The 26,708-nt window shown below is 37.6% G+C and overlaps 1 protein-coding gene across 6 annotated transcripts; it reads right to left on the bottom strand.

The window, feature by feature from the left end:
- Positions 1 to 251: 251 nt before the first annotated feature.
- On the bottom strand, positions 252 to 26,643 carry LOC105688367 (FERM, ARHGEF and pleckstrin domain-containing protein 1). 6 transcript variants are annotated; one of them, XM_012404601.4, is made up of 21 exons: positions 26,518 to 26,643; positions 25,292 to 25,598; positions 24,665 to 24,769; positions 24,376 to 24,598; positions 23,958 to 24,081; positions 23,778 to 23,865; positions 23,553 to 23,708; positions 23,305 to 23,465; positions 23,147 to 23,221; positions 21,521 to 21,663; positions 20,916 to 21,137; positions 4,053 to 4,240; positions 3,892 to 3,981; positions 3,448 to 3,823; positions 3,264 to 3,373; positions 3,057 to 3,197; positions 2,827 to 2,981; positions 2,523 to 2,650; positions 2,283 to 2,443; positions 1,950 to 2,209; positions 252 to 1,866 (listed from the first exon to the last, which is right to left on the bottom strand). In XM_012404601.4, exons 2-21 carry the CDS (start codon positions 25,481 to 25,483, stop codon positions 1,788 to 1,790), a joined length of 3,177 nt encoding a protein of 1,058 aa, XP_012260024.2. In that variant the 5' UTR covers positions 25,484 to 25,598; positions 26,518 to 26,643; the 3' UTR covers positions 252 to 1,787. The 6 variants fall into 6 exon arrangements, 5 of the variants coding, with proteins under 5 accessions (XP_012260024.2, XP_012260023.2, XP_048506345.1 ...); XM_012404600.3 differs by lacking the exon at positions 26,518 to 26,643 and adding an exon at positions 26,210 to 26,359; XM_048650388.1 differs by lacking the exon at positions 26,518 to 26,643 and adding an exon at positions 25,870 to 26,342 and having other exon boundaries at positions 2,283 to 2,428.
- Between the last annotated feature and the right edge of the window lie 65 nt (positions 26,644 to 26,708).

Below are 26,708 nucleotides of genomic sequence, written 5' to 3' on the forward strand. Positions count from 1 at the left end.
GGAAAGCCATGGTTTTCAATGAGCTTTCACCTGTTGCCATCAAAATGATATGGTTATCGCACTCGAAATTTCTCTTCTTTCCCGCCACCCGGCCCCGTTGACCAATGTACTCTGTGAACGGAAGTGTGAACCAGATGTGAACCTTACCACTTACCGGTGAACGGAAGCAGCGAAAAGTGAAACTTTTGAAATTGGAAGATGGCGATGTGGAAAACTTCAAAAACAAAGACTATCTGTGATTAGTCGATCGGTGATAATTGGTGATAATATTTATTGCAAATATGCGTTGTGATGTTACTACAATAATATTTTATTGTCGTTATGACAGAGTAAAAAGATTTTCGTAATCGCTATAACTTAAATTTTAATTCGCCATTTAGGGCCGTATTCATAGTCCTCGAATATTTATCTTATTTGAGAAGACCGGACTATGAATACTACCCTTAGTGTGTGCATTTGATATTAAAAATGTTTAAAAAAAAAAATGGAGTAAATAACACATTAATTTGAGTCAGTGAATTGAACATACATAAGTATACAAACTAGACTACTGCATTAACCTTAATAAGCTGCCAAACAAATTACTCTGCTTTGCACAAAACATGCTAGGCTCCTTTTTTCGTTATTTTTTACGTTATTGCTATGTAAATTCTAAACAACTAGATATAAGAGTATAATATGATAAACTAAAGCATGATTGCATGAATAAATACATCAATCCTTAACAACCTTGAAATATATGTTAAATAAAATATCAAACGTCAGTCGTTAATAATGAATTCGATAACTAAGTAAAAGATATGTGATAACCTTAACTAAACAGTCTGTGATAAAAAACAAATATATATATATATTGTTCCGGTGATTCGAATGATTTCACGTATAAATTAATCTATTGGAACACCTGTAACTCGGTTGCGGAAAGAAGTTACAAGCAGTATTCCGGAAGAAGAGCAGTATTCTGCGTTCTGAATAGCCATGAATTTCGGTAGGTAACTAACTATAATTTATTTTACATATACATATAATAACTATGTAATATCATTCAAAAATCAAACTCAACAAAAAAAGATAAACCGGTCGCTACTAAATGCATCTGAAATGTATTCATTTTTGTACCCTCTGAGTGAGAATTGGAAACATTTCTAAATAACCATTACTCGTGTCTAGGTCTCGCACACAAAAAATCCACAGATACTTTGACACGCAATCTGACCAGGTATTAAAATAAAAATCATTCTAACAAATTGGAAAAAGTCGTGAAAATCGTTATTCAAATACCAACAAGAAACAATTTATCGTCTTTTTAAAGACTCATCCTAATTAAACTATAAACATTTGATTTCTCTATTAATTGGTCCGATTCTACTAATGGATTATCGATCAATATCAATTATTCGATTGTGTGAATTTGTATTTTATATTATGTTGAAAGTGTTCTTATGATTAGGAATTTATTTATAGTAATTCCTGATTTTGATCAAATCCTTGACGAAATAATTTGCTCGGCGGATAAACGCTCATTAAAATCAATTCCCCACCCAATTAGTGCAACTTTTCATCATTTTATGACCTGAATAGGCTGTTCAAAGCCCCATAATCTTGAGTTTGACTCGTTAGTGAGGGCTTAGAATTTTTTCCTGAGCTGATTCCTACAACGTCTATACCGATAACAAATTCCTAATCAATATTCTCCGTCGTTCAACAAAACGGGCACATCTATTCAAACTTTTTTCCGATATTGCTATTATCGTTGATATCCTGCGCTCCGCTTGCATCTGGTTCCCCTAATAACGATCGTCCTTCTGAGTAAAGCTCATCGGTACATGATTCTGCTGTGTCGCGCTTCTGATAACTTCGATCCATCTTAAAATTGAAGATGTTACAGTTCGTCAGCAAGATAGCGATCAAGCATCTATTTCCGAGGTTTTATAGATCGAAAAACTTACCTTCCGAAAGTGTAATCGCTCTCCGCTCGGAAGAAATATACATGATTTTTGAACTGTAGTTTAAAAACGAAGTCTTTATTTATTCCATCTTTTTCTGTCGGCGTCGAAACTGTATATCCCAACAGCGGTAGACTAGCCAGGGGAAAATCATCTTGATGAGATTTGTAGAAAAATAGACAGAAATTCGTGAATACGACCCACAGCTTCTGCCACCCATTACAGTTCTTGAATTTCCTCAACAAAAATCCGCTGAGTTGATTCTGGAATAACGAAGATAAATTTTTTTAATAACTCAGTTATAGCAGAAATCCGATTAGATAGTCATTTTGTAACCTGAAATGCTCTGAGTTGATCGCTGTAACTTATGCTGGTGTTTCGATGCCAACATACGTGAACCGTCGTGTTGCTACGTTGTGAAGCTTTAGCACCTCCACAAGTTGATCTTTCCAAATCTGATCCTATGTCATCCGTAACTTCATCTGCCGAACCCAAGACTGTTATTGAAAAAATATCGACGTAACTAAATACTATAATTGGAAAATTACAATGTACAAGAATAGGTAGTTCACTCACTACAAGATTTGGCTGACAAATACGGATGTTTTCCATCGGGGGACTCGTTTGCTTGAATAATTGTCATATTCAAATCTTCAAGCCATCTTTCTTTTTCCTCTTCGCTATTGGCAGCTACCGTTAAAGGCCTGCGAATAAGTAAGAACGACCTTTCATTAAGTACACTTGTTACAATTATCAAGATGATGAATTTCTTTTATTCCTATGATATTCCAATATGGAATATCTATGGTAGCATAGCATGGTAGCAGATGAGGACTGGGGAGATGATGTGAGAAATGTTCAATTCCTGCTTAAAACTTACGTATTCCCCTGTCCAAAAATGACGAAAGCAAAATGTGTCCCAGTCTTGTTGTCTCCGTCCTGAATTTTCACACCTTTTAATGGCAGCTGGCCGTGTACTCGAAAACACTGAGTTGGTTGTTGGGTACGATAAGTGTAGAGCAAGATATCGGAAAACTGTAATCAAAGAATATCTGCTTAGAAAAAGGTCCCCAATGATATAAAAGCAACGTTGACGTTCTTCGGTCTCACCAGAAAAAACATTCTTTGTTGAAATCCTTTATTGCTATACTTTTGTAAGCAACCTTGTCTGATGAACCTCCGTCCGTTTTGTACCAAATTATCAAATCCGCTCATATCCTTTTGTAATTCGCATAATTGTACGAGATTTTCCTAAACAAACAAAAGAATTTTTCGATACAAACATTCTAAAAGGTATTCGATGTTTGCAATAATTACCGCTTGATTCAACACAGTGAGACCCTCCAGCAAAGTTTCGCCTAAACGATCCCTCGCCGCTAAACAATCCTCAAAATCTGTATGATCCTTCGGATAATGATCGAGCAGCCCTGAAACACATCCAAAAGAAAGTTTATTAATTAAAACTAATTAATTGCGTAGAGGTGACTCTCAGATTACGTACTGTCGATAATACTGTTATAATGTAGCAGCCTTTGTAATGGTTTCAGTAAAAAAGCGCTGAGTGGTAAATAGCAATGTTTCTGTGCTTCAAAGTCCCGACAAAGTTGATCGAATCTTCTGGAAGTTCTCACGGAGTATTCCATTTTTTCCAGAGCTGGTATAAGATTTTCCAAGTACTGATCATATAATGGAAGTACGTTCAATAACGTGTTATAAAGAAAATCTCCAATATTATGACGTGCGTTTCCTTCCCATCTAGCTAATCTAGCTTCCATTTCTTGGAGACAAGGCCCGTGTGCATCTGCCAAAAGTTCGATCAAACCCACCGCAGTTTCACCCTCAGGTTCAGTCTCTCTGGATATTTCTTCTCGGAGCCACTGTAAACATTCAATCCGTTTGATGGCAAAGTAAAAAATCATTCTTCCATCTATAAATAATTTCTCACCACATTGATTACATCCAAATCCTTTTTGTACGTACGTTCCGTCATCAACAATTCCTTGGCGATATAGTAAGCTTTATCGGTCGGCCATCGCTACGCAAACAATAAAAGAAAATTATGTAACTTCTCTCAATATATGTAATTGTAGTTAGCTAAGTTTTTACCTTAGTTTTTTTGTCCTCAACTTCTCCGTTCTTTATTTGTTTGACGGGGCTCAAATCCGGAGTATTTTGAACATGGGGTGTACCAATGCCAACAATTCCATTTGAACATTTCTCAGCTTGTGACGAAGTGTAGAACGAATTATTATTTTCTTGTTTAGGCGGCGACTGTTGCGACTCGAACTCCGTATCTGTAGACAGTTTCTCGTAAATAAAACACATCGAGAATATTGTTGTTGGTAAAAATTGAGCTAATGAGATTTCCTTAATCATATTTATAAGCACATAGAGAATTAAATATTGGCAATGAAAAAATATACATGCTCTAGTGCGGCAAATAAATTTCCTTCAACGATATCCATGTAAATTGAATTTTTGTTGGCTTTATTATCAATGCTTGGTTTTAATAATGCCTCAAAGAAAATTTTAATTTGTTCGAACTAAGTAAATAGAACAGTCATTCTTCCGAAATACATGTTACGAGTTGGTTGGATCATCGGTAATTTATAAAAATTAACTATAGCATTTCCGAATAGGGTACCTAACGAATATAAGAACCATATCAAAAACCTCGCCATTCCACTTTCGAAAGATTACACGAAACATAAAAAATCATGGGTCTAAGATAATTCGACTTCGATTTGTCGGGATGATACCTGTCCGCTGTCGCATTGGTAACTCCTTAATAATTCGTTGCTTACTATCAGAGAACATAACTGGGGTCAAATCTTTGAGCCTGTAGTTGTCATTTCAATTCTTACTTTATTCTATGATATCATGCGAGTAAGAAGTAAAAAAATAATTGAAGCCTATAACTCAAAGGCTAGCATGCGACGAACAAGTTTCAAATGATATTCAATGAAGAATTTTTTCGTTAATATGATTGAAACCATTACAACAACAACAACAATAACGATAACAACAGTAGTTGCAGTGAACTAGAATGTCAGGCTTGTCGACGGTATTTTCTTCTTTCGAGTGGTACAGATCGAGTCAGTGTTAAAAAGGGTCTAATCAATGGTGACTCATTTTAAAAGAGACAAGGAAAGTTGCTAGTCCCGTTACGACGTCGTTACACCTTTGCAATTACTGTTAACGGATTGAATTTAGCAAAAAAGACATAGCCGGTTCATCAATGGGTTGCTCACCATTGCCTAGATTTTTATTTCTCTACGATAAATAGATGCAACGTGAATTTGTGTCGACAGTTAGATAAGCTTGGGGCTTACTCACACATGTTATTCTCATCCAGTAGACCAACAATTCCAGGAGTGCGATAAAAATATTTTACTCAAATAAAATAGAGCCATAAATGAACCAATTGAAATCAAAGAAGAATTCGAGAAGTTTAAATCAACCAAATTAATAAACTGAACGAGGGATCATATATGAGAAAGTCTTGGTATTCAAATCAACGATAATAAATCAACACACTCAACAGAGATGGTAGCTCGAAGCATCGTTTGTTTGCTTGTTGTTTGCAATTAAGTTTGTATATAATTTATTATTATCATTATTATATATTAATCAATGTACAATGGATTTCCTACGGTTGAATTATTACATTTTTCACCATTTTTTCTTTTCGTATCTCTTTTTCCTTTGCTTCCCAATAACGCCTAGGGTAAGCTTACTAACGAACAATATAACAAGTAGGTAGAATAATCCGAAATACACACATTCGAAAGAATTAAACAGTTGGCATCGCATCATACTGACAAAAATTTGATCAAATACTAATTCGAATATCAGTCTGGTCGGGGGCCTTTTTTATTGGTAAATCTTACCGATAAGCTAATTCGTGGTACTACAGGTACAAGAATCTAGAAAGAAATCTTTCTTTTCTGAAATATGACAAACGGATTTCCGAAGACGCAGAATTGGTTCACTAAATTTGATTTACAGTAATATCATGATAAAGCTCATAATGAAGAATAATATTATTTTGTTTCGAGACAAAATCAAGTGAGCCTTTGTCAACGATATGCCCCCATTAAATCGCAAGAACTAATCTTTCGTATCACTCACTCGGAGAAAATGGTATGCTACGGCAAACATGTGTATACCTATATTGCAATGATTTATTATCCAAGTCGTGAGATAGAGGTATCGGTATTTCTTTTTACATGAATAATAGTACTCAACATCATCTGGAAAATCGTATGTTATTTTCTAATGACAGTAACGACGATGACAACAGATGTTAAAATTTGCCAATATTCATCATTTCTTATTTAAAAACGTTTTATAACGACCCGCTTAAATGTTATACCCAGTCGTTGAATAATGATAAAGAAATATGTGCCTCTCGCCCGAGTCTTAGCAACAAAATTGATTCATGCAGACTGGCTCTTGTTTGTTCCGGTAGTTTTTGCCCTTTCTTTTTTTGGTCGAGACTTTTGCTTTCGCTAGGAAAATTTAACTAAGATTCTTTCCAACTTACAACACAATGAACAGGTGATGATTACTGTGTCCAAATATAAATAACGAGCTAACCGCATGGAAATTGTATCAAAAAAAAGTCTTTTTTAGAGTATAAATTTTACCAAGTGTTTAAAACTTTGGTATACAAATTCATAAGTATACATACACCGAACTGGAAGACGCAGGCTGCCAAAAATATCATCAATTCTGACAAACCTAACTTACAATTAGACCTATTTTTGGCATCATAAAAAATTTGATATCCAAATTAACAGTCACAGTTGATACTTCTTGATTCTGGAACAATTAAAATGGATTCAATGAGAAGACTGCATACAAGCTTTATCGTGACTATCGTCACCTAATCATGAGATAAGCTTATTTATATTTGGACTATTTTATAATTTGTCATGCGGTTAAGTATGTCTCATACATAGAGATTCGAGAATTTTTCATTTGCAAACATGACTATGTTTATTAGTGGGACAATTGTGATGAGATGAATTAAGTCTTGAAACTTCAAAATTGGTTTCATGTGAAAATTTTTTCCCACGTTTTATGAAAAATTGGTGCCACATTGGATTCCCTCTTTCTCGATTTTTATGAGAAAAAAAGGCTCGTTGTTCTTGGGTGTTGTTACATTTTGTTCGAATTGATATGTCTATAGAGGGGAGCGTCAGCACAGATAATGAGTTTGAACAATTTTGATTGAGATTCGTGAAGCTGCAACGTGCGTTGCTGATTCTGTCGAATAGATATCCGTTAGAGTAATAGAAAAAAGAATATCGTTGCGAATACATCTGATGAGTTCCGATAATTTAGTAATGATAATCACTGAACAATGCAATCATATAGGTATGTACATTGTGATAAAATGCATCAATTCAGCATACAACGTGTGAGACGAGAGTGAGATATGGTGATAAATGGCAGTGATCGTAATAACGGTAACAATAACTGAATGTAAATTGTAATAAGGGATCGCTACGCAATGGTTCACAAATAACAATTATTAGTAGAAATATACATATGTCATAGAAATATATGTATGTGAAGATGCGGGAAGCTCAGTACCAGACAACACAGGATTAAGGATTAAATATGTTTATGTACTGAAAATAAGATGTGAAAAAAATCGATTGTAACTAACAGCACATCAGGATTTATACACACTTTACAAATACAAAGCTGGAAGACTACTGCAAACAAGATGAACGTAGCGAATTGAAAGATCTTATAAAACGGACCCGAACCCTGTGATTCAATATTTACTCATCACTATCTAGAATTTGGACTTTCAAATGAAGTTTCGGATCAAAACTTTACTGTACAATATTCATAACAGATTCATCTCCGAATTAATTCTTTATTAAATATCTCTCAACTCCAAGTTTCATGGAATAACTTTTCAACAACTTTTGAACGTTGAATATTCATAAAAATTACTAATTCAGATTTATCGTACATTAGATTATTCATTCTAAGGGTGTAAAACCATAACAACGATAGAATAGTATTTCTTCATTCAAGAAGCGATCTTTTTCAACATTTTTCACAAACATCAATTGGTCAAGTACAGCCTTCGCAATGATATTATGTTCCCGGTGCTTTCCGAACTCGAAATTAAAAGAAGAAGAGAAAAAAAAAAACGTTGGCAACAAAGCCAAGTGAAATGAGGAAGTGCTCGACGAGTCTCTTGCTGTCACTGAGGTGTGCTTGAGGCATATTTTTTCACCATTATTGTTGAGTTTGTTTACTTCTCTTTCTATGATCTAAAACCAAGCACTAATTTAATAATTGGTGTACGAAGACGACTTAAAAAAAATAGTGAGTGGCTAAGCAATAAAGGACAGCTAAGGCAGGAACTTCTACTGTGTGATATCCAATAAGATCATTGTAATATTGTAGTTTTTTGTATTTTCACATCCTATGTCGTGGTACTCAGCTCTATAAATTCCACCACCTTGGCTCATTGAGGGTAAGCCGGTACGAATCGGTTGATAACTGAGCATGGCGATGAATGAACCATTGCGCTACGCACCTGGCACACCTGATATGGCACGTGCCACGCCGGAGAATTGACATAGCCATTCGAATATGTCCAACGGTTGTAATCACCACCTGTTAAAAGCGTTACCATGGTCAAAACGATTGCAGGCGTTATTACTAGACATAATCAGCACATCTTTCATACACCGAATATCTCCAACGCAGAATCGTAATAATTGCCAGAAATGTCGAATGTTATTGGATAGTATAAGTGTGATTTTGAATTCATGTTTAGCAAGTGACGATTATTTATTTATTTTTTTTGCCCTGCGGCTGGAGATATCAATTAACAAGTAGTTAAGTAAGGCACTTGCACCTTAAAACTGACGTCGTCGATGGTTAATTTTTACCATCGTAGGTTTTAAGGTGACAGATAGTTGCTATGTAACCATAATTAACAACAGTGCCACTTTTCACCATCTACTTGTCAAATTTTTTGTGTTCATTATAACGTCATTATATGTTACTCAAAAAGCTAGAGAAACAACATTATTTAAATATCCGACTATTATAACCCTTTGGTATCGTTCATTTGGATTTTTCACCATTAATTGACTAGAATCGTTACAATGGAGAATTAAATAACCGATAGCGGATTGCTTGTTAATTATTGCGTTGAGCGAGAATCTTCGGTCAACGGTTCCTGTCTGGACGACGATTTTCATGGTGCGTTAAATGAAATCGAACGCCAAGGATTATTAGAAGCATAATTCTATCTGAGACACCCATATCATAGCTATTAATAGATGTAATACATAGTATTCATTGGTTGGGCAATATCGAATAACGAGAATAGCAAAAAAAATCATCAAGGCCGATTATCATCATCATCATCATCACCATATTCGATTGCAATTAGAGCGTATATCTAAATTAAAATCTAAAAAATTTACTGGAATCACTTGTTAAAAAACTTGTGCGTAAAGGTGTGCGAAGACGTTGGGGGGTATGAATAACGATGCAGATTCAAATGCAAGGAGTAACTTTCATAAAATAAGGGATGTTGAGAGAAAGCTATCTATGACAGTACGTGATAGGTCATAAAACTATCGATAATAATAATGATGAAATTCATGCTTTCTTTGGTTCATAAGAAAAAAATTATAGTTGTAATAACAGTGACGAACTCAACGGTAAAAACGACACAATTTTAACAGAGGTATTTCAATTGCAAATAACATATGCCTTCAACGATACTTCAACAATTCAACGAGTCAAAATTCATTCAATTACTTAATTGCGCGTATATTGACTACCGCGTACGAATCAATATAGGTTTGTGGTTCTATGTAGGTGTGTGTATATCTCTATACTTATCCGTATATAAAAGCATATTCTATATACACACATGTACATGTATATAACCCATACATCATTCTAGGTAACTTATGTTTAATATATGTATGTTATGTATAAGTATAATATATGTCATGTATACTGTAAAAATGATGCATTATCGTTTACATTATGTGTATTAATAATTGAATACGGGGATACATTGAAAATTGAAAAACTAGAGACGACCTAGTCTAAAGTGAAACACTAACAGTAATGTAGTGTACGTAATGCAGGTATGTTCAAAATCAATGGATAATGGTGCAATATAGTCAATTATACATTGCTGTATGTCATTATATTAATTATTGTAGCATCAGCTGCATCGGATGTGAATTCACTTGTATTGCATATTAATGTCATTTACTTTAGTTTTATGTTTTCAATCTTGCCTTGCTAAATATTATTCGCTGCGACTTCTACCCATAAACACAGTTACAGTAGACCTTCTTCGGCTGATTAATATTCTATCTAATTTTCATGTCACGGTCACATTTCATCTTATTCGATAATAATACAATTGATTAACCGCGCCACATTTCAAGACGCAAGAATGCCAATTTATTATATACCTAAATCTTCCTGAGCAATCTAATATAAGAAAAAAATAAATAAATAAATAAGAAGACAAAATGTTTTCGATTTGGATAACTTTGCAGATCTTGTTCTTGGAAAGTTCTATCGAAGTAAAAAAAAATACTATTTATACAAGCTGTTTCAAGGCAGAAATAATCGTTCCGTGATCAATTATTTTTCTACTCGACAATCCTTTGTTAATATCAAACGACGTAAGTCTTGGGATTTTTTTTTTTTTTTAATAACGAAACTATTTCTAGGCGCATCTTTTCCTAATCTGAACAACTGTTCAAAGAAATTTCACATTTAAACTCCATATGATACACAGAACATCGCAAAATCGAGATTGGGGTAAAATTACTGCTGTAAAGGCAGGGTATACGGTGAGCTCTAATATATTACGTTAATAACACTTGCTATCCAATTCTCAAATAACTTTTGCATGTGTTAACTATTCCAGACAGCATCAAAGCAATGCATTGAGTCAAGTATCAAAATATTCTGGTGTGAAAATTGTATAAAATCTAAGCACCATATTACGAGCTGAGAACGCAATGCAACTTTTTGTTTTTTCGTGCTTTTTCATTTTTTCCTAGAGCTTTTTTTGTCTTTGACGCAGATTAATGACTAGTTAGGAAATAGAAGATTCCGCTCTGGAGGGGTGGTGAATCTTTGTTTACCATTTATATATTCAAACTTATAAGTGATTGTGAATGTGATGTACCTTTGATGTCTTAATTGCCTTAGTATAGTTAACAGAGTAGGGCGGAAGGGCATTTTTTTACTTGGATTTTAAAAACGAACGTCATTTTCAAGCAGGCCTGTTTCTCTATGACTGAGCGGAAGAGTCAAATAGAATACTTGTTTATACAGATTTCAGTTTAGTTCGTTGATTTTCTGTTTTTTGTCAGGCGAACTTTATAAAATTTGGTTTCTGGGCAGCTATTAGGGATTTGAAGACCAACGCTCTCTCTACTATCATCACTAGATGAAATAAAGAACGAAAGAGAAAGCTAGTAAAGCTTCGATCAGAAACCTAGATTTGAGCAATGTTTTCGTTTCCCCTATAATGTTAAGAAGTGGGCTAGAAAAATCGAAATTCCGCGTTGAAGTTACCCGAATTTGTCGTCACGGTTCTAAAATTTGAGCTAATTAAAAGTTGGCGATGATTGTCGTTCTCAGAAAACCCAAATTTCATCAATCAAATCGCTGCGTCAGTTGATAACTGAAGTATTCATATTCGTTCATTGTCAGTCAAAAGAACCTTTAATCCTAATATAACATTCACCTATATACTTTAACGATTAATAAAGCATTGCGTAAGTCTTGTTTGTTGGTATTTCTTTTTTTCTGTCATTCTACAATAAAATTAAATTAAGTACGTACTATTATTGTGACGTTGTGTTTAAACGGTAGAATTTCTAACAATTAAAATATATGTCAGATTATTCGAGTAGACCTTAATTTTTTCACTTGTATGTATCAGTCAACATCAAGACCTATATTCAACAATCTACCTAACTAACAATAAAAGCGATTTCAGTCGAAAGGAATAACGCAGAGTTAAAAACGCCTCTGTGATAAAGCCACCTTTAACTCTGTATCGTATCTTGCACTTGAACGAGACTGATAATGAGTTAGGGGCAACCGCTGAATACAAGCCCAAGTTTTCTTCTTCGCCGAACGCTTTTGTAATTCCTTTGGCATACGAGTTCATATAATTCGTGTAATTATAGACATTAAAAAATATTTTATAATTAAATTTTCGATCGGTTTTTAAATGATAATCAATATTATTCTTTAGAGGTATTGAAGTTCAAAAAACAAAACTATACAGATTTAAGGCATAACATGCTGTATAGGAATGTCAATTGAAACGATATTTTCTATTTTTATTTATATTTTTCCTTTTTGATATTCCTCAGTTTTCACCCTCCACTTTATTATTTATGCCTCTGTAAATTTGTTCGATTTTTTTACGCAACTCTTGTTTGATCAATTACTTCGTTGGTAAACCTTAATTGTCTTGATGTCGATTATTCCTTGTGACGAAGAGCTCGTCATCGTCGATGTCAATACTTTGTTCGGTCAGAAGAGGAGGAGGGATATTCGCCACATCGAAACTACTGTCAGTACTAGAGACAATTTGTCCATCTTTGACCTCCAGATCAACGACAACTCGGTGTCGTCGTTTGATATTTTGCTGTCGTTTTCTTCTGAATGCTCGAGCTCCTCGTTCAGGTGTATGTCCAGGACTATCCATGCTTGAAGAGGTGTCTCCCTCACTTTGGGGACTTCGACTAGACGAGTAAGTCATGGTTTTCGTCCTGATTTGTGCCTTTATTTGCATTGGTGGACTAGATGTTGTCGATTCTCCACTCAAACTAGTGGTAGAATAATAAGGTGTCGATTTAGCTCTAATCGGAACTATAACAGGGCGTTCAGTTGATTTTGTACCATATCGTATGTCAAAACCAGGCTCTGAGTACCCTCTTTCAAACCTATTATATGACTTTGCTTGGAAACGTTTTTGTAACTTTTCTTCCAGAATTTGTTGGTTGCCAATCGATTGATCCTGTTCATACTCGAATCTCGTCCGAGAAGCAAGGCTAGCATACCTTTCATGCATATCCTCCGAACTATCACCATGACCAACTTTCATTTGTACCTGATCACTGCTAGAGTATTTCATAGCGGGCACATTGTCGTATAATTGTTCTTCTTCTTCTTCCGCTTCTTCTTCTGCTTCTCCTTCTTTGAGAATAGGTCCTGGGATATCAGGAATTTCATCAAACTCTTCTATGCTCTCGTCGTATTCGTTTCGGAACATTATTTGGGGAGGTGAGATATCGGTAAAAATTGGTCGTGGAATTTGCGTTTCATCGAATTTGGAATCGTCATAATGATGTTTATCAAATTGACTTTCAACGAACCTTCTGGCCTCATCAAATTGAGCTGCTTCGTAATTTCTGGCCTCGTCATACTGCAAAGATTCGTCAAATTCTATGACATCTTCATAAGATCCACCGGGGAATTGACGATCGTCAACTTCCGGAGATTCGAATTGACCTTGTTTCTTCCCAAACCTTATGTCCTCTGGATTCACGTCATCTCCCTGCTCCGCCGAAGAACTCGCAACATATTGGCACTTTGAGTTGGGTCGCATACTAGTATCACTTTTTTCAGAAGTTGTGGTATCGCTCTGACTCTTCTCGGTCGGATTTGTAGAGTAATACTGTTGTGGTACAACTGTCGTACTACCTGACCAATCTGATATAGATGCCCCTAATTCCGCTAACGAATTATCGTCAGATTTGGTTCCCGAGTACTGGCAAAATTGTCTGACAGTATTATTAGAACTTGACCATTCGGACATCGATAGACCCATGGATGTGTCTTCGCTGTGGGAAGATCCAGTTATGTATGAATTAGACTTTGGTTTAACAGCTATTTTGACAGTCCCGTCAATAGTAGTAGCGGAGATAGAACTCTGACCATCCTCCAGCAAGGTTGAATGCAAATCGTCGTGCAATGTTCTGTTCTCATCGCTAGAATCACTATCATGCCCAACATTTTCTGCTGTATCGGTGCTATCGGTTACCATTACCTTTATCGCCTCTTCAGGCTTTATTTCCATGTAAAACGTTTCGACATGGCTTACAACTGGTGTGTCGAGAAGAGGAGAGCTAGGTGGAGATGGCCAGTCCTCAGAGGCTTGTAATTGTAGCTTGGAACGCACTTTTGGCGATTTTGCATCATCGTCTTGATTATTTACTATATCGATAGGAATATCAGGAAATTCAGAAGACGTTCTTCGATCGTCTGAAACAGAAGGCAGAGCAGTTCCCGACGGTGGGTCGGAAGACAAGGAGGGTTGATGATCACTAGAAATTAATGATTCATCATCTAAACTTGGAGACCTTGAGCTAGGCTTAAACGAATCTTCCATATCACTTTTATCTTGTTCTGAGGTGGTTGAGCGTTCTGAGATCCTTGACAAAGTTCTTGACAAGGAGAAAGCACCTCCATAATTAGCTAATATGTCTGGCCCAATTGGATACCCAAACCCAGCTGGAAAATCTATCAAATCTTCTTGAAAACTGTCTTCATTTTGTCCATTACTATCTTCTGATTGTGACTGGTGGTGATTATTATCGTCTGGCGGAAACCATCCATCTTCTAAACTTGAACTACCTGAACTTTCTAGGGGAAAAGGTTTCCAGGTCGAGCTCAATTCCATTTTAGGTATTGGAAGAGAACTGCTGCTGCTCTCTTCCTCCTGAGATCCATCTTTTCTTGTCTCTTTCATTATAGCTATTTCTGTTCTATCGATTATCTGCTGTATCCTACCGATGCCCAGAGGTCGTGCAATGGAACAGGAACTCGAGTCAGGATCTTCCCTGTCTGGAGTCCAGGTATTGGTATCCTCACTAGCGGAGCGCTCTGTACTCAACCTGAGTTTTTTTTCGACTAGCACACGGTTGGGATCTATGGCTTCTTTTTTATTAACAGTAGTCGGCTCATCTTCCGGTAAGTCCTCAGCACCTTCGTCATCTTCTTTTTTCATTTCGAGATATTCCGGCGTTAATTCAACTTCGACTAAAGTTTTTTCATCCATTTTCTCTACGCCATAGTCAGGTGAACTTAGTTCACTATCCCCACCTTGCACCTGTGATTCTAAAGCGTCTAGAGTTTCTTCACTTGTGTCACCTGAATCAAGCCGAGGCTTTCTTCGACTTCGGTTATCATCATCAATGATTATTGCTTGATTTTCGTCGTCTGAACATTCTTCTATGGATATTTGTATGGGTGACCTGACCATAGAATTATTGGATTCATGAGAAAATTGAAAATCCTCAGGTAAAATCTTGTTATCTTCTGTATGAACCACAAACTTTGTGCTCTGATTATCACAATTATTTTCTATATTCGATGATTTACTATTCGAAGACCTAGATTTAGTTTGAACATCGTTAATCTTTTCTTCCTTCAATTTAGTTTCCAACAAAGTTTCGATTTTTCGTGCTCCAACTTTGCTATGTGAGGAAACCTTCTTTTTTCGATTACGATCTCTTACCCCGGCATCCGAACTATCTGTTTCGCTTGAAAAATCGCTTCTAGTTTTACCTTGATGGCTGCAATTAGGGCTTAGTATTTTGTTTTCTACAATTTCACTAACGAGCAATGGAACTTTGGTCCTGGAATCTTCTTGTAGTGCCTCTACTTCGGCTCCTGACTCTACTGAACTTTGGTCAATAAATTTAGTTGTAGAACTTAATTTTTCTACTTTACTATCCACGGCAGACGTTTCTTTGGAATGATATCGAGAGCCTGGTAAAATTTGACCCTCTTGTTCATACGGTATTAAATCTGGGCAAGTTACAATTTCGTTGCATTCAGTTAAAGGTGATTCTAAATACTGTGCTGAAGTTTCGGTCACAGACAGAGAGTCCGTGAACATTTCTGGAATGGTTGTGTGATCTGTGCTATCAGATTTATGATTAGGTGATGCTTCCATCTGCAACGAGTGCGGTTTGAATATCTGATGACCTGCCAAATTCTCGTCAGAAACATTTACATGCTCTTCAATTTCCTCCGTCATGTCAACCGTGTCATCTTTACTTGAAAAGGCGTTAGCTGGCGGCAACCGGTGGACAGAAATAACAGGCGCATCCAACGATTTAGCTCTCCTTTGTGAGGTGGGTGATTGCGTTGCACCTTGGCGTCGTAAAGTTCCCAATCCACTTCCTTCCGAAAGTCCGAGACGAGCCCGAGCAAACAGTATCGGAACTTGACCAGGTTTATGGAGGGTAGCGGGGGATTCTTGATTGTCTAGAGATTTTTTTGAGTCTCTATTTCTATCCTGCCGAATATCTGGATTGTCTGCAACTTTCGCCTCGACGTTGTCTTTAGATTCTTCTGGAGTGGTATCAAATTGTGCTTCAACTTTAGCTGGTGAAAGCGGCAGCTTCGTCTCGTTGACTCTCACCATCGATTTGTTATTACCAGTATCAACTTTATTCGACCCTACCGACTGAGTTGGTTCGGTTTTAACAACGTTCCTGACACTGCCAGATCTTTTTGGTGATACCTTCTCAACGAAATCCTTTTTCTCCGTGCTACCTAAGCTTTTTGAAATCCCCAGTGATTTTGGTCGTGGTTTGTCATTCTTCAGGTTTCCTGGGCCTTTGATTAGCTCGTCGTCGACCGACGTGGATTTCATTTTGGATTTTTTAAGTTCATCTTTCTCGTCTCTCGAGGTTGAAAATGACCTGTCAGATAATCTGGTAACAGATTTGGACCTTCCCTTTTGCACAATGCTTATCTCCGGCTCTACATCCGTAGAATCGATTATAATAATTTCCTGTGGCAGTTCACCAATCTTCAGTTTAGATTTATCAATTTTTGAGTTAGCTGGAGATGTTTTTGATTCTTTTGACAGATTTTTTTTCAGAGGAGGTTTGTCACCTTCCAAAGATTTAGATTGCTTCTTGAAATCCTTCTTATGATCATTTCTCGATGTTTTTGATCTTTTAGGCGAAACATCTTGGACAAAAGATTTGTTCTCTAGCTCTGGAGAAAGTAATGTATCAATCGGGGCTTTTTCTTCCGCTAAGGACAGGGATTTACATCTGAGTGGTTCTGCATGAGGTTTCAACAAAAATGGTGTGAATTCCGGAACCTTAAGACTGTCAAATTCAAGAGCAGGTTTAACAGGTACTTCGTCAAGAGGTAAATCTGCTACCGGATCAACAAAATCATCAAAACCTGTATCAATGATCTTAGGTTTTGAAATTTTGGAGGATGAATTTTTATTGATTTCTGTAAACCTCGATTCTATCTTATCTAATATTCGTTTTGTTTTTTCTGGTATACTTGGCTTCTCCATCGTTCTAGATTTCTCTGGTGGCTTAGATTTGTCAGTTCGCTTACTTTCTGACTCATTATTTACAACTTCTTTCACAGATGAATTGATTATTTTGTCGGATTCAGAACCGGAAACCTTTGCTAATGATTCATCAAAGTAGGTGTTCCTATTTGTCAGATTTTGTTTCGGTGGCAAAGGAGGTTTATCTGGAAGACTCGGTTTTTCTACTAATCGCTGTTTAATTGGTAAAGGTGGTTTATCAAGATCAACAATCTTCGTTGGTATGTCCGGCAAAGGGACGTTTTCTATGCTATCTTGTTTTTCCAAATTATTATCAGGTACCTTGAGTTCCACTTTTTCCCTACGCTCCAACTTCTGTTTTATTTGCAATCCTACAATGTCCGTCAGTTTAGCGTGCAATTGCTCATTGGACTGAAAACTTGTAGACGAATCTGTCCTTCCAAATGATTTGCTAGAATTCGGGCTTCTGGAACCACGATCGGACTTTCTGTTTTCCATAGCAGAAACGACAACCAAATTGGTATCTGTAGGGGAGAGTTTATGAGATTTCTTTTCTATAGCTGGTATAATAGTGATGTTTGGCTCAGTGGGTGACAATTTGGAAGACTTTTTATCTAGACTACTCGATTTAGTATTCAATCTATCAATATGAGATGTTTTAGATACTGCTCTGTCCAGAGACGAAGATTTTGGCGAAGTTTTATAATTTGAAGGTGATTTTGTGCTACTTTTTGACGGACTCCGATCAGTTGGAGATAAATTGCTGACGAGTATCTTTTGATCGGTTGGAGAAAGTTGGGCAACTGGACTCAGCGTGTCTTTAGTTTTTTCGCACAGGTGTAGACTGGGCTTTGTTCTATCAGGACTTATCAGAATACTTTTCGGCCTATCAGGAGAGAGGGTTGAAATTTTATCGGGCGAAGCAAGCTTTGTTAAAACTAAGCAGGAAGTATCGGCAACAGTTTTTAAAGGTAGTTTGAGCAAATCTTTGGCTAAACTTTTGACAGCGTTCTTGGAAGCCTTTCCACTGTCTGATTCTGATTTTTCATCGGAAGCTGTACCATTCATAACGTGGCGTTTATGCAAAGTATAGGGAATGTCGACGTTACATTTTTGGACAGATGCGCTTTCTAAGAATGCATCCTCGTCCCCCGAATCGGCAGGGGTTAAATCAATAGACTTTTGATGCGTCAGCATATGTCGTTTGCTGTTAGAACCTAATCTTTGCCGCGCAGGATTTGGATCGCTCTTTGTGCGTTCGATGGGAGTATGAATTGGCATCACGTTATCATCAAAGCCTAGAATTACACCGCCAACGATCATAGGGTCATACTCGGTAAATACCGATGGTTTAACAATTTCATTCGGGACACCCATTGCAGATTCGATGCAAGACTCGGAAGACAATCTAGCCTGACGTTCTCTTTCTCTACGTTCATCATCTTTTCTAGCCTTCTCCAAACTCTTCCAATCATCTCTCTCTCGTGGTTTTTCATCTGATTTTCCTCTCTCTAGTTTTTGACCTACGTTCACCCTACCCTGTTTAGATTCCCTGGAATCTAGATTTTCGATACTTTTCTGCCGTTCACTACTTTGTCGGTCCAAACGTTCGAGACTCTTTCTGTCCCTGGCATCCAACCGCTCGAGACTTCTCCGCTCTCGTGAATCTATCCTATCCAAACTTTTTTTCTCCATACTCCGCCGTTCCCTGGAGTTCAATTTTTCTAAACCCCTCCTGTCGGAGTCCCTCTCTTTCGAATCTAAACGTTGCACCATACTTCTTTCCTGTGAATTCAAACATTCGATAGCACGAGTGTCAAAGTCGAATGCAAGCTGGTTTTGTGAGTCTAATTTCTCAACGCTTTTGCCTCTGGGTTCTCTATAGCCGAGCTTTTCAAATGGACTTCTATTACCCGAATCAAATCTCTCGAGCGTATGCCTTTGATCGTAATCAATAGTATTTCTGGAACGCAACTGATAAGCTTCGCGGATATCCAAAGGAAGTTCCGAGCTCCTTGCCTTGCACTCTCTGATCTCTCGATCGGAGAACGATTTATCTTTGGAGTTTCGAGCCCAAATACTATCATGCAAGTATTCCAATGTTCTGTGTATGTCGTATAAGTCTAGCCGTTCAGAACTCTTACATTTCAAATCACTAGGGTCGAAACTATGCAGTGGAGTTCTATTGATTGGATCTGATCGCTCGTAATTTCTATCCTTCGAGTTGAGGCGCTCGCAGCTCCTTTCTCTCGAATCAAGTCGTTCCGAGCTTTTGCGAATTTCTCTTGAATCATTACGATCGATGCTACGTCTACGGTGATTGTCCCAAAAATCAAGTTTCTCGATGCTTCTGCGATCCCTTGAATCCAGCCTGTCTATCGACCTACGTTCCCTCGAATCAGCTTTCTCTATTCTCCTTGCCTCTCGTGAATTTTTTCTCTCAACTCGCTTCCTCTCCATTTGTTTTTCCATCTTCGATTCACTGTCCCTGGTCTTTCTTTCTCTAGATCTATGTCCACGACCTAAGCTGCCAGTTTCTATATTTGGGCGAGGAGGCCGGTCATCCAAACTTGCGATACTCTTTGCTCTAGTCGTCCTACGCATACCGTGGTCTAAGATAGTCCTCTCCAGATCAATGGGACTGAGGTCGTCATCGATTCTGGACTTAGGTCGCATAATTCCTTCATCTCTTAAAACCTCAGAATCAACATGAGTAATTTTACTTTTTTGTTTTAAATTTTTCAATTCGTTTAATAAATTTACTTTTTGATTACGCACCTGATTAATCATCGGATCTTTTGTATCCTGATCAACTTGGTGCATGGAATGTTTGATTAGGTGATCCAAAGAATCTACATGCCTTGCTTCAAACTTTCTTTCAATTTGTGTATTCGATCTTTGAATTCTAGATTCCGTGATAACAAATTCACTATCAGTTCTAGACGAAGGAGGGTACCAATCGATTGATTTCGTTTTCAAATTCTTAATGTCTGCAAGTACGGATTTAAAATACTGTTTGTCCGAAGCCTTAATAGATTTGTGCTTAACAAACGCGTCTGTTTCAGAGTCCATCTGAAATAACTCGTGATCTATTCCCTCGTCAGAATTTTCTGAAACAACCTCCTCTTGGGGACTAGAATATGACTCTGGGTACTCGAATTCGTGCTCACGTTCCAATAATTCGTAAGAATCGTGCGAAAGATCATCGTGCGATAAATCCCCGGCTGGGCCTGACTCTTCGTGTCCCGATTCGGTGGACAGAGATGAAGTTCCGGGATAAGAACTGCTGTATACTTTGTCTGGAATAGGATCGTGATCGAGTGATGGTAGTTTGGAACTAGCCGCGCTGTACGATCTATTGGTTTCGTCATATCGCGTAATAGGCTTGTCAAGTTCACCTTGAGAAGGTAGTTGAAATGGTTCTAAAGCTAAGTTTGTAGGATTGTTGTCAATTCTGGATCGCGCTTTGCCAGAATCTTCAAAGCTAGAGGCATAAAGGTCGCGACAGCTGGCTGATCGCTGCCATGGGTGTCTGGGCAAAGGTCTTGGCGGTGGGAATTCAGGGGGACTGCTGTTAGAGGGGCTGATACGACCTGTTGATGAAATCCGTTGCTGACTGCTGGCAAGCTGACGTGGTGCTGGTGCCAGGCTGGGGGTGGCTGGCGAATGGACGTCGATAGAGGTGAGCGTCCGAAAGGACGTAGCTGTGTCGTCGCGATGGTGACCCATCCCTCCCATCAACACACTCGTCGCAGTCGTCGGAGAATCCAGTGTCATCGAGCCGCATGACAGAGACAGAGCTGGTGTTCCCAGAGCTAAAAATGTAGACAAATCATTCATTGAGAATGGGCTTTCACTTTTCAGCTGACCAACAATCCTATAGTAATGGTAGTATATAGTAATGGTACGTATATTCAATACAAATCCAAAAGCGTCCTAAGCGTAATACACTATACTACTCTACAATATAGGACAGTCGGTATTTACTATAGTCAAACAAAAATGAATTCGAATCACAACGTAACGAAGAACAATAAAGTATAATAAACTCAATGTGGAGTAGAAAAAAACAGTGTAGAACATAACGAAGCCTGATGAAGTAGAGAACACGTGAAATATAAATAATTTCGACAAAGCACAAATGAAAAGAATCAAATAAGGTGTATGTGTAGCGGTTGGTGTTGTGGGTGGTACGTACCAGGGTCGCCAAGGGGCAGGAGGGGGTGGGCAGAGATGCTGGAGCTGCCCATAAGGGAGCTGCTTGGAGTGGCCCCACGATAGCCTCCCCCCTCCGAGCCCTGCAATGCCCTACCACCGCTAGTCTGCCGGAACGAATTGGACCTGTGAGCAAGAGAGAGTCAAGTTCAGCATCAGACTTACGATGTCGAATGCCCTATCGAAATCTATTTTTTTTTAATTTCTATAATCTATTTATTCGGTCACTGAGCCGTCCAATTTAGCAACGGTCCAATTGTTTTGAAACCACTGCGATGACTTCTATGAGTAGTTTCAGGGGTGGAAGAATGAAGCAAATTATACCTAGGTAGTTGAATTCTGAATTGGGCCCATGAAACATAATCCCATTTCTCCAAGTAGTTGTTGGTGCTGAATGGAAATATAGTACTAGTTGCAAATAAAAAAAACGAAAAAAACTGAATGATTATGATAACATGAAAGATGGTCAAGTTGTTGCAAACATTGAATCCACAAAATCGCGTTTTAAAATACCGACACAAAGCTGTGCTAAAAATCGTTAGAAAATAGATGAAGATTTATAAAAGCAATGCTGATCGATATTCAATTGGAAAAACGGAATATCTAAAGTGGCATTATTGTCATTATTTTCATTAATATTGGGGCATGAGAAGATCCTAGATGAGAGAAAAATGAGCAAAAGAAAAAGGAAACATCATGACTAATCTTGTCGACAATATTTCATTCATGGTTGAGGTAGTGATGTGTAATACTTCAATTACTGTTGATATACAGATATGTATTAAACAAGTTATTAATGAATTAGGTATTCATGTTAAGAGGGTATATAATGATTATTCAGGTCAAATCGTGCCTGATGATGAGCCTGACTCCCCGCAACCCTTGTCCGTGCAGGCAACACTGACCAATGAAATGTAAGTGCACAGAGAAGTGACACAAAAGACACCGGATGGTAAAGGGATCTAAGTAATCGTGTTGCGTCACAAAATATGCTCAAAATAATATGAGGGTTTTAATATTCTCTCAACATTCTCGCCAATGTTTTGAACTTGCACCTGTTCGAACACATAGACGAATGGATAAAATTATTGTGAGATGGTTGAATAACATCGTTAACAAAAACAGAGGAATATCCGCCAAGATAACAGAAGTTATGTTTGAAAAAACAACATGTAAATGTTCCAATTTTGGAAATTGCTTAAATAACCGAATCGTGAGTAGGGAGCTCAGCAAAATGCAAGTAACAGTTGCCCGAGATATGCATATAAACAGCTTGATGAAATAAACAGAATTCAATGAAATTAGAATTAAAAAAGGAGACAGATTAATTCTTGGATAATACCAAGACATAACAACACCTACCGGGTCCACAACAACTACCTCTGCGTATGCCATGCCATGTTTTGAAATATTCATTATTCACAAGGGTCTGATATGGACGTCAATTAGAATTTTTATTTCATTGGAATGAAATCGCGGTCAGTGGTGTGGGGGTATGTAAGTTAGTAGGATCAACGTATTTCCATACATGCACTACCTACAAAAAACTGACGTAGGTTAGAAACATTACTGAATCTTAATTTCAAAAGTTCACTTGTCATTAACTCACCTATGGAAAGTTTGTCTCTTTACATAGTTGTCTCGGACAAACTCCACGATCTGTTTCTGAGTCTTGCCGCTGTACCTGATTCAGAATCCATTTCAGAGTAATTAAAACCTTGATTGCCATTAGCATTGATTCCGTATAAAAATTCATCCGCTAAATACCTGAATGAAGAGCCACGACTGAGAACTCGTGTTTTTTGTCTGACAACGTGTTTCACTGTTGAACATCTGAAGAATCCATGATTTTCCACGCACTTTTTCCAGAAATTCTTGCACTCATTACGTCCCTCAAAAAAGAACTCAACGGTATCTTTGTAATATCCCTATAGTGATAAATTTGATGTTAAAATATCAAATCGACAGATTTTTAAATCGGCAGAAGACTTTTCATCTAGCTGTTAGACACTCACATAACCTTCCGGATGTAATTTTATTAAAAATCGTTTTCGTTTGAAGCTTATTTTCCTTATCTTTGCCCAACTGAATGTATTTATTTTCGTGTAGTTCTGAAACACAACTATACCCATGTGCGCTACAGCCAAATTCAGAGAAACCCCCTCGTGATCCTGAAAAATAATTATTTATAAGCCGTGAACACTTTATCCCGATTTTACTGACTCGAAATAAATGATCACCTTAGCTGGATGCATTTTTATTCCGTATAATTCACATCTCCGAGCTGTTTCCAGGAGATTGAGATCTGCCTCTGCTGGAGACTGTCCCCTGTGAAAAAAAATGTGGGAGATGGAGAGATTCCATCTAAAATTGAAACCTTTGTGGTGAGAGATTAATTTAGCGAGGTAAAATGTTCTTACGCATGTTTCTTATGATTCTCCATGATGCGCCGTTCCAATTCCATGTCCTGATGAGGCACAAATTTATAAGTCGATAAGTAAGTGTGATCGGGATAATCTTCTATTACATAATCACCGCATTCCGCTGTCAAAAAAAACAATTGATTATGCTTCAATGTTATAATTAAATAGGGCAGGTATCAGGCAAAGGATAACACGTAATAATCCATAGTAATTTCCGTCGTTACAAAGCAATTGTGTTTCAATTAACGTAATCATTAATGCTTCCGCACCAATTTTGTGTAGAATGCATTAATAATTGTACAAACGCACGAATTGCAGAGGTAACTAGATACAATCAATTTAATGTAACAGAGTAAAATTAGTTACGTCATTGTTTGAAAAAATTCATATATCTAGATGACTTTAAATTACTGACCTTGCACAATATAGCTTGCCATTAAAGCAGCTGTATTGTCATTGCACTGTAATGACCCTTGAGCCAAATCCCGTTTTATTTGTAAGCAGTACAAATATCTGGTAAACTCTTCCTCCAATTGAGCTGGATCCGGTGTGTAAAATTTCACACAAAATCTCAAAAGCGGATCAACAAGAGTGAGCCCCACCTGTCTGCAAACGGGCTTCTCTAAATCCAGCCAATACTGGAATAGCAAAAATGTTATGAGAGTAATTATAATATTCGGTCATAATTTTAATGCATTACTGACCTTTGTTCCATTAGATTCTTGATATTCCAAACCAAAGTAGTCGGCTTCCAAGAGATTCAACTGTTTGCAAACTTGGTCGAATAATACCCTGCCTAATGCCTTTGCCTACAAAAATGTATTAAAGTCTATTAGTTTGCAGAAAAAATTAGGGTGAATAATTAATCTAAGGCAGGTGCCCCAACTTGAAGTAGGAACTTCACTTGACTATCACCCTTCGCTCGCATATGTTGAATATAAAAGTGTCTTATGCAGCAGATTTTAATCCCAGTAACAGCCAAACCCTACATTAATAATTCAGAATGTCCTCAGATAAGGTTTTAATATCGCTGAATTCCAGTGAATGAGCTTGTCAAATAAACAGTGGAAAAAAATCGTAAAAAACGCAAGTTTAGGTATAATATTTAATCAGAACACAGGTCAAGGTTTGGATACTACAAGCAACGTGCCTATAGAGTGCACTTGAGGTGCCATGCCTATAGATCTGTCAGTCATTTCAATCAACGAGGAATTACCCAATTGACGATCCCAGTCAACGCATCAATTTAAACACAGCTATTGCTCTCAATAACAATTCAACTGCAGAATTAGTAACGGCAAAGATAGTTAAGGCCCTGAAATTCGATTTACCTGTACTTGAAACATGGTAACAGTGTCGTCCAGCATTTGTACACGAACTGCAAGCATTTTTCCAGCCTTTCTTGGTGTTGCTGGAGGTGTTCGGCTGCCTCCGTCTACACCAGCAGGTGTTGAGTGACTATGAGGCATTTTTGAACCGATTCCTCCACTGGAATTCATACCCAAATTCTCGATGTCATTCATGCCTTCTACCCTATCATTTATCCCTTTGCAAAGATCTTAAGCCCCCAGGTATAACTTTATACACTGCAATGATCGAGGCGCACAATAATCGATGTTTCTGTTAAGTAGTATTCATCTGAAACAGTTTATTAATTTTTCTCACTTCCAACTCACAGTCATATCGGTTATAAACGTATTGGTATAGTTATTGGTAATATTGAGGGCACAAGATCACAGCCGGTTGACAATGAATGACAATAAACAAAATAATATTATGCTAGTATGACAGCGTGAACTTTGCTTTAAAAAATTAATGCGGTGTAATTATGTAACGCCTAGAATATCGCACAAGTAGAGAAATGAGCTAGAATATTCAACGATTTAGAGAGAATTTGAATAAATCGAACATTTGATCCCTTATTCTTCGTCACCACTCAACATGGAACGAGTTGTTCTGGATTCCATTTCATTCCGGTTGAGGTTGAAGTGTTTCGAAAAAAAATCAATGCATCCTTTTCATATTCCGGATATTGGTGTGGGCTGACAGTCCCGAAATGATATGGTATAAACTTGGGTCACTCAGCGTACAGAAATTGGTTGTTCTTGATAGTGAAGAAGTCGACGTGAACAGGGGGGGATATGTAAAAAATTAATACGAAAATGTCACACGGCACGCTATCCGAATATCCATTGGCTATGGTGGAAAAAAAATATCGATTGATAAGTCGGCGAAAGTGGGTCAATCACCTCTCATAAACACGAATGGGACGTCTCGCGTCAAGGTATAGCGTCGAAATGTTGGAATCACGAATACCGAAAGCCGACACTGAATGGAATGATGTAAAAGCTTGATTACTAGGCAAAGGTAGGCAGCCGACAGCCGACGACGCGACGTCGCGACGACAGTCGCCCACTGTTCGCCCTCCTCGCACGCCCCAAAACACATTTGAGACTCAAGAGTTCATTGATCACAATCACCGAGCTTCCGACTCACTTTATCGAGCGAATTTTTCAAGGTGGAACGCCCCAATATTGAAAGATTTATATACACTTACGATTCCGCGTTCCATTTCTCAGATATTCGCACCTAATTATACAAATTCCGTAGATGAAACGGTGATTTACTTCTCTCCAACCAGGACCCCTCTAACACGAAGGAAAGATTATCCCCACCCCACGACTTAGCCTTCGCAAGTTACCGCTGCTGGCATCACAGTGGTGTTCAACTTTACCACCAATCCTCACT

The sequence above is a fragment of the Athalia rosae genome, chromosome 2 (genome assembly GCF_917208135.1).
Source record: "Athalia rosae chromosome 2, iyAthRosa1.1, whole genome shotgun sequence".
NCBI lineage: Eukaryota > Metazoa > Arthropoda > Insecta > Hymenoptera > Athaliidae > Athalia > Athalia rosae.